Source organism: Natrix helvetica (assembly GCF_964273705.1).
Source record: "Natrix helvetica genome assembly, chromosome: 6".
In the NCBI taxonomy this organism is placed as follows: domain Eukaryota; kingdom Metazoa; phylum Chordata; class Lepidosauria; order Squamata; family Natricidae; genus Natrix; species Natrix helvetica.
The window spans coordinates 10583841-10591579 of NC_138553.1; the positions used below are offsets into that span (position 1 = coordinate 10583841).

At 44.6% G+C, this 7739-nt stretch overlaps 1 protein-coding gene across 16 annotated transcripts in view; it reads right to left on the minus strand.

Annotated features, from left to right (window-relative positions):
* Nucleotides 1–6853, minus strand: part of PLEKHA5 (pleckstrin homology domain containing A5) — a 223920-nt gene extending 217067 nt beyond the window's left edge. For 2 of the 16 annotated variants that reach the window (XM_081958219.1, XM_081958220.1), the window contains exons 1-3: nucleotides 6597–6840; nucleotides 6340–6416; nucleotides 786–843 (exon numbers count right to left, since the gene is read on the minus strand). In XM_081958219.1, the coding sequence (XP_081814345.1) occupies nucleotides 786–843; nucleotides 6340–6416; nucleotides 6597–6688 (227 nt within the window). In that variant the 5' untranslated portion in view covers nucleotides 6689–6840. Of the gene's footprint in view, nucleotides 1–785; nucleotides 844–6339; nucleotides 6417–6596 lie in introns of all 16 variants that reach the window. The other 14 variants (XM_081958222.1, XM_081958223.1, XM_081958210.1 and 11 more) reach the window with 12 other exon arrangements.
* Nucleotides 6854–7739: the final 886 nt, after the last annotated feature.

Below are 7739 nucleotides of genomic sequence, written 5' to 3' on the forward strand. Positions count from 1 at the left end.
CCTCTGTTCCTCCTCACTGCTCCCTGACTCAGATGCCACCTGGTGGCCAACAGGCCTCTCTAATCCCTGCTCTGACTCCAAACACCCTCCAGAGTCTTCCTCATCCTCCAGAGCAGTCCTATAATGGTCATCGCTGTCAGAGTCTACCAACAGCTCAGCCGGCCGCTGCTGGGCCACAACAGATTAGGTAGGCAGGAGGGGCCACTGAGCAGTAACTCTTTATTTATTTTTTCTTCAAATGCAAGTGTATTTTATTTATTAGATGTTTTATCCACCGTTGTTATTTATTTCAATAAATATTTCAAAATGGCAAACATATACAACACTCCTATGGATGTGGGGTTTTATGTTTTTGTTAGTCCAAGCGATAGTACATCTTTCATCAAAATAAGAACACCATGGCACAGAAAGGCTTATTTAAACATCCTAGGCCCAAATATAGGATAAGTGCAGAAGTTGGATTTTTATGTGAGAAAACTGGACTTCCCATTAGATACAAAGCTTTACGAATATTGTAGTCCTTAGCTGTGTTGATCAAGTTGCTATTCCTTAGTTTCATCTCTCTCAAAGGATCACGGCAGGAATCAGAAACATATGCCATTGTTCCTTCCCTTAAGCTACTGCAATAAGGCATTGTTGTTACACAGCAAAATCCCATTCCACAGATTATCTCACACATCCATCTTGCCATTAAACCACACTCTGAAGAGAATATAAGGCTTCTTAAGACAAAATATATAGTAATAAGCAGCTCAGCAAAATATTGCATGCTGAGCTTCACTTACTTTATGTAGTATCTTGCACCTTCAAAAGTATATGCTTCTTCCCAACCTGTGGGTAGATCTAGGGTAGAAAAAAAAATAGTCTCATGATATGTTTGAAAATCGTTTCATTACACTAAGCATTTGCAATTGTTTTAGCTCTTTTTATTCTAACATGTTTTAAAAGAAAACACTACTATCAATTTTATACCTCACACATGGCCCAAGTTCTTTACTCATTATGAACTCAAGAGCAAATAAGATTTAAATCAGGAAAGTAAAACACAGCACAACAACTAATTCTCAAATCCTAAAGACTTTAAGTATTGCCACAAATATTTCTGAGTATTATAGTTCATCTCAACAACTACAGATAGATATACTAAAAAATGCCTTCCAGCATCTTTAAGTTAACTGGCTTCATTCACTTCAGGTAGCTGTTGTGACAATCATAAAATACCTGAGCTGAAATATCTAAAATGGTATCTAGTGAAATATTATTACACATAGCTGATTTCCAAGTATAAGCTAGCTTATATCTTCAAGTTTTACTTGGAAGCACTCACAAGTAAGCCAATACAAGTAGTCCTGTATTGTGATCCTTACGACCACAATTGAGCTCAGAATCTCTGTTGTTAAATGAGACATTTGTTAAGTGAGTTGTGCCCCATTTTACGACCATTCTTGGCGCAGTTGTTAAGTGAATCACAGCAGTTGTTAAGCTAGTAAGACTATTGTTAAGGGAATCTGGCTTCCCCATTGATTTTGCTTGTCGGAAGGTTACAGAAGGGGATCACATGACTCTGGGACACAGCAACGGGCATAAATATGAACTAGTTGCCAAGTAGCTAAATTTTGATCACATGATCACGGGGAGGCTGCAAATACTGTAACTGTGAAAAGCGTAACATTTTCTAGTGCCGTTGTAACTTTGAGCTGAATGAACTGTTGTAACCCAAGGACTACTTGTAGTACAGAGATTTAATTTTCACTATAAACCTAGTGACAAGGCAAGAGAGAGGTGCTGCTTCTCTGTAGTCACCAATTAAGTGTCAATATTTTGAATCTTTTAAAAACAAAATTCAAAACCTAGTCTCATCTTTAGAACAAAAAAAACAAAACAAAGCATTGTGGAGAAAATGGATCGCTAAAGCTGTGCTTAATTACAAGGCTCACTGCTTAAAATAATCATTTCACCTTCTGCACTGTGCATAAATACAGCTGGCTTTGCTTTTAATAATAGTACCATATATATGTTTGAGCACAGGTAATTGAAATACTTTGGGTGTTAGAATATTTTGGTGAGACAGTTAAAGCTATTTTGGGAGCTTGATGAAGAACACTTTTTGCATGGTAAACATTCTATAAACAAAGAGCAATTAAATTCAGAGATGCTTTCCTCAAGATAAACATAATAACTTCCCACAATCACAATTAAAAGGTTATACAAGCCAGTGTAAAATAAGCTTTTCACATGTTATTCCCATGTAAGAGTAAAACAGCAGGTCTGGTTGGTACAATTTTCTATCCAAATATTATCATAAGAGTATTCAGAATTTGCCATGCAAGCCTTAAGAAGAAATTCCATTTGTCTAAAAACGAGCTTTGTTCATTATCCAAAATACTTTAAAAGCAACCAAAATTGATTTTTTTTTCCTTAGAGACATTAGTATATTTTTAACTTGCAGGGGTACAAAACAAAGCAAAGCACTTATTTATATGGTAGAATGAAACAGAATACATCTGAAATGTGAGTTAAGGGGGAAAAAAACTTCCCTCAAAGCATTAATTTAAGACCAGGGTGGAATTACAGGAGAAAAAACAATTGCGTTCCTCAGCCAAATCACTCAAGCACATCTGCCCCTTCCCCTTACCTGCTGGACTTTTCAATTAACACAAACACTAATTATACAAGGAGCAGGGAACTCTTCTCAATTAACCAGCAGTTCTGGTTTCTGACTCTGAAACACAGCTGGCTATAAACTATCCCATGACATTTCCCATAGCCATGACTAGGAAGAGAGATAAACAAAAGAACTTCACTCTGCCTTGAAACTGCTCCCAGGTTCACATAGAATCAAAATTAAACACTAATGAAATATACAAATAATTTCTGGAAATGCAAAAATGCCAGACCAGTCGTCCTAACCCAGGGGTGTCCAAACTTGGCAACTTTAAGACTTGTGGACTTCAACTCCCAGAATTCCCCAGCCAGCAGAGCAGGTCCACAAGTCTTAAAGTTGCCAAGTTTGGACACCCCTGTCCTAACCCAAGAGTCCCTGATTGCCTTTCTTGTTTCCCACCCACTCCTCTTTCATACATCCAGTTGCATAAAAGAAAGAGAAGGGGGGAGCAATTGCACTGCTGCAATTGCAACACCCATTTCCCCATGGCATTGTTGATTGATGGGCTATACCAACAACCAGTTATTCTTTTTCCAGCCAGACCTTCTCGGCTGCTTTTTTGTCTCCAGAGAAACAAATGGCAGAGATAGAGTCTACCCTCCACTCTTTTCCCATAGTCTCTCCCAGCTCCTGCCCTCTTTCTCCAATTCATCCCACCTTTTCCTGTCACTCAAGAAACCACCCACTCTCTTATCTAAACCGAGGGTGTATCTTTAAGGGTGAAGACACTTAAGGATAGTGCATAATTTCAAAAAGCAGCCACCAGCTTTAAAAAGTATGACACTGAAAAGATACAGACAAGTGAATTCATGCTTTGCCCAGTGAAAACGCTTTCGGCTGTAGACAATTTTACAGAAATGTATGTTGGTTATACTACGAGGGCAGGCAAGATGGATGAGAAGGCATTGTGTGCTCACAAGACCACTAAAATAGGATACATGTTCATTTTTAAATTGCAAAGTACAGTCTACACCGGGAAGTATTGAGGAGACAGCCAATATTAAATCTGCAATTTGGTGCTGCTATTTACACGAAGCTTTCCTTCCATAAGTATCATAATGCCACCCTGATCCTAAACGTTATGCGATGTATTAATTTAGAAAATATAAGCTGCCCCCTCCTTTGATGTCTCTAGAAAACTTACAAATGTACTATAAAAACTGTAATAAATGTAATATAAAATAATAAGCTTATAGCCTTAAAACATGAAAAATACAGGAAAATATGCACTCAGTTCTTCTCAATTAAGAAGGGGACTTGTCTCAACATCAGTGGCAACTGGACTGGCCAACTCTTAAGACACCAAGTGAATAGCTCATTCTACCACTGCTGCTGAAAATACACACCTCCCACAGCTAGAACCGTACTGCTCTGTTGTTTTTTATAAAGGTTCAGCTATGGGTTTAAGTTTTACAATGGAGTAGGACAGCATAAAGAGAATATGTTGAGGAAGCCAGGAGAAGCAACATATTGCTCAAAACAGAATAGCTATGCTGGAGGTCTCCGAGCTATTTGGAAAGCATGCTGAGTGGGTAGAGATCAGATCACGGAAGAGGACTGCAGAAGTCTCTGCAGCTTAAGCGAGTGGTAGGTGGGTTACTAAGCCCTCCCCCCATTTATTCAAAAGCAGTTGCAAGATAGCAATGCAGGAGTCATTATTGGAAGGGAATCATCGGGAAAAGATTAGTATAGTTAGTTTTCCCAACGAATAGATAGCAATGTCTATCAGATTAACTCTTAAGCAATAGGAAGAGAGAACCAACAGATAACAAGTCATAAACTGAATGAATATCAGTATCAGACCAAAGATGTAGGAATAACTAATTATGGATGCAAATAAGGCAAAGGGTATATGGAGAAAATATAGTAAAGGGATCTGCCAAGGTTAGGAGCAAGTGGGATTTAATCTAGCTGTGATTAACCTAGTGTAAATGGGTCAATTAAATTATAACACCCAAAAAACAGAGGCAAGAAAACAGAAACAAAGTATTTGGCTATCACATCTATTAAGAGGCCAGGGAAAGTACAATAGTTAGATAAGCTAGAATGATTAAGCACTGTTCCACATGTAAGTTAAAAAGCACTGAGCCTCTTGTAATTCGTTATGCCAGGTGTGGATGCATTCATCCAGGGTACAGAATATTCATTTGAGCAAATACAGCCAAATTAACATACATGGGCATCTCTTAGTTCTCTGGATGTGTACCTGGAGAAAGAAGAGTAGCAACCGTGCAGAGAGGTAGGCTAATAAAGCGGCATAAAAAAGTTTAAAAGTTAGTTGGGTTTAAGGATGCAATAACTTGAAAATAAATGATGGAAAAGTGATGCCTATAACGTGAGTATATTTACAGATTAGTAACAGAGGTCCTGGTCAGAACTGGAACAGAGATGCTAATATTCATCCAGAGTCAATATGCTGGAAAAGGCATTTTAAACACAGGGAGAGAGCTGGCTTAAAGGATGACAAAGAAACCAGAGGAATTTTTTTACTTGATAAACATAAGGGCCATAGAGGCCCAAACTGTCCATCACTAGGAGATAACAATGGATTTACAGGGATGCTCCAATCAGGTCCCTGACTGGCCTAGACAGAGTTCAAAACAATACTCTAAGTCCAGGACCCTTAACTTGGGTTAAAGGATAAACAGCGAGAACAGAAAGACAGGGGGTTGCTGTGAAAAGGATGGGTTGTGAGAAAGGAGTGGGCAGGTTTAGGATCCCAGAGGAAGAGCTTCAGATAAAATGACAAAGAGATAAGGGTAGAGCAAGAGAGAGAGAGAGGGAGGGAGAGAAGTGACGAGTGCATGAAAGGTGAAATGATTAATAAATCTCCTTGGTTCAAGTTATGAGGGAGAGGAACAATTTTCATAGAGCAGAGGGAAAAATGTAATGCCACATAAATAAATGATAGTAGTCTTGAACTGAAGGGGGGGGGGTGAATCTTGCATTCAATCAAAGGGCAAGCGGCAGAAAGAAAAGCAAATAGGTGGGTCAAAAGGCCAAGAGAAAACAAGGAAAGAGCTTTTTATCCAGAGGGAAAGTTTTGAGCCACTGGGGAGGGAAAGAGAAGGACGGTTCTTCCCAAACCTGACTTGCCATATCCACCACCACCCTCACTCCAAATTTTAAAAAAAAAGGCCAGCCAAGTAACAAAACTTTGGGGATGGGGGTCTATGTCCAATGACAACAACAGGCTAAAGATTAGAGGGCAGGGATGCAGCAAAGGGAGGGGACCCACCCGGAAAATTGGGGGATCGTGGAGAAGTGGGGAATTGGGACTGCAGGGGAGGGGAGTGAGGGGGATGCAGAGCAATACACCCAAGGAAGTCCGAAGAGAAGAGGCTCCTTTCAAGGCCAACCCAGGCAGAGGTTGGCAGGGAAGGGAAGGGAGAAGAGTGGGGGGGGGGGGGAGGCTGGAGGGGGGAGAATTGAGAAAAAAACAGGGCAGCCTTAAAAGGTTGAGGGGGGAGAAATTTTAAAATTAGGAAGGAGGCAAAGGAAAAAAGGGGGGGGTGATTTTTGAAATCCCGGGTGCAGGGAGAGGAGGGAGGAGAGGCGGGGAGGGGGGGCAGGTAAAAGTGAAGCAGGGAAACGGTTGTTGTTGGTGGTGGAAACGACCCCCCCTCCCCACACTTTCCCCGCCGATGCCCTCCAGAGGGAAGTGCCCGCCTTACCTGGGCTGCGCCGGTGCCCAGTGATCACCGCCTCGCCCGTCAGCGGGTGCAGCCAAGTGGTGCTCTTCGCTTCCTCGCTGCCAAAGTGGGAGAGAGGGGGGAGAGAGAAGAGAAAGATGGTGAGGGAGGAGGGGAGCCCGGACCCCCCCCCATCCTCCGGGATACCCCCCCTCACCCAACCCCCCTCCCCCCGCCGCCTCGGCCGCCCCTCTCCCCTCGTCTTCCACTCCCCCCCCATCCCGCTCCCGCCGGCTTACTTGATGAAGAAGATGCGGCCGCCGCGGCTGATGCCGAAGCTCCAGCTGGCGGGCAGCGAGCGCAGCCGCTCGGCGCTCAGCTCAGCCGCCATGTCCGAGCGCAGCCCGGGCGAAAAGCGGCGCGCGCGGGCACGGCAAGACGAGGAGAGGGGAGGGTGGGGGAGCGGAGGAGGAGGAGGAGGAGGGAGTGGGAGGCGGGCGCGCGCGAGCGCCGGCGGAGGGGCGCGCGTGCGCGATGCTGCCAACCACAGCAGCACCTGGGCGACGGCGAGGAAAGCGGAGAGGGATTGAGCGAGCGAGCGAGCGAGCGAGAGAAAGCGGAGGGAGTGAGTGAGTGGTGGTAGAAGCGGCGCCCCGCCCATTGAGCCGAGCGGCTGCCAACCAGCGCTTCGTTTCTCCAACCTCGCTCCTCCTCCTCCTGCCCGGCCCGCCCCCCGCCCCCCCCGCCCGCGCGCACCCGCGCGCACCCAGACCCCGCCCGCGGGGTTATTTAGTTAGGTGCCGTCGAGGCGGCTGGACGGACTCATGGTGGCTGTGCCGTCGATCGCCGCCCCGCCCTCATTCTCGGCCAGGATCCTCCGAGGCTCTTCCAGGGGAAGGGGGGGGGACGCCCACCGCGGATCCTCTCTGCCCGCTGGATCCTAGATCCAGCAATCTAGGAGGGTTTGTGGTTTTTTTGTACGGTCCCCACCCCACCCCTTCCGTCCATCCGCCCAAGGCGCTCTGTGCTGTGAGCTTCTGCTTGGGGATCGTTGCCTGCAAGGAGCATCCGATCTTTTATCTCCTTCCAGGACGCATCGACCGATCCGCGGTCCTTCCAGGTCAATTCCCCCACTAAGCGACTTGATTGCGACTCCGTTGCAACCCCCCAGATCTCCCCAAAGTGATCGAGAGCCCGCCTGCGTTTCTGTTATTTTGGGATCCAAGATCCGTAAAAGATGCTAATAGATCCCAGCGCAGAAATGGATTTCGGTGCCTTTTCCTTGTTAGACCCGTCGAGCCCTCCTATCTGCGTTTTTTTCTGCCTTCTTGCCACAAGGTCTCCCGATAGGTTCCCGCTGGGAAGTCCATTGCTTTTGACTTTTTAAAATAAAATTATTATTATGGTTTGTCATAGAAATAATCCTTATCTTGTCAAGTTTG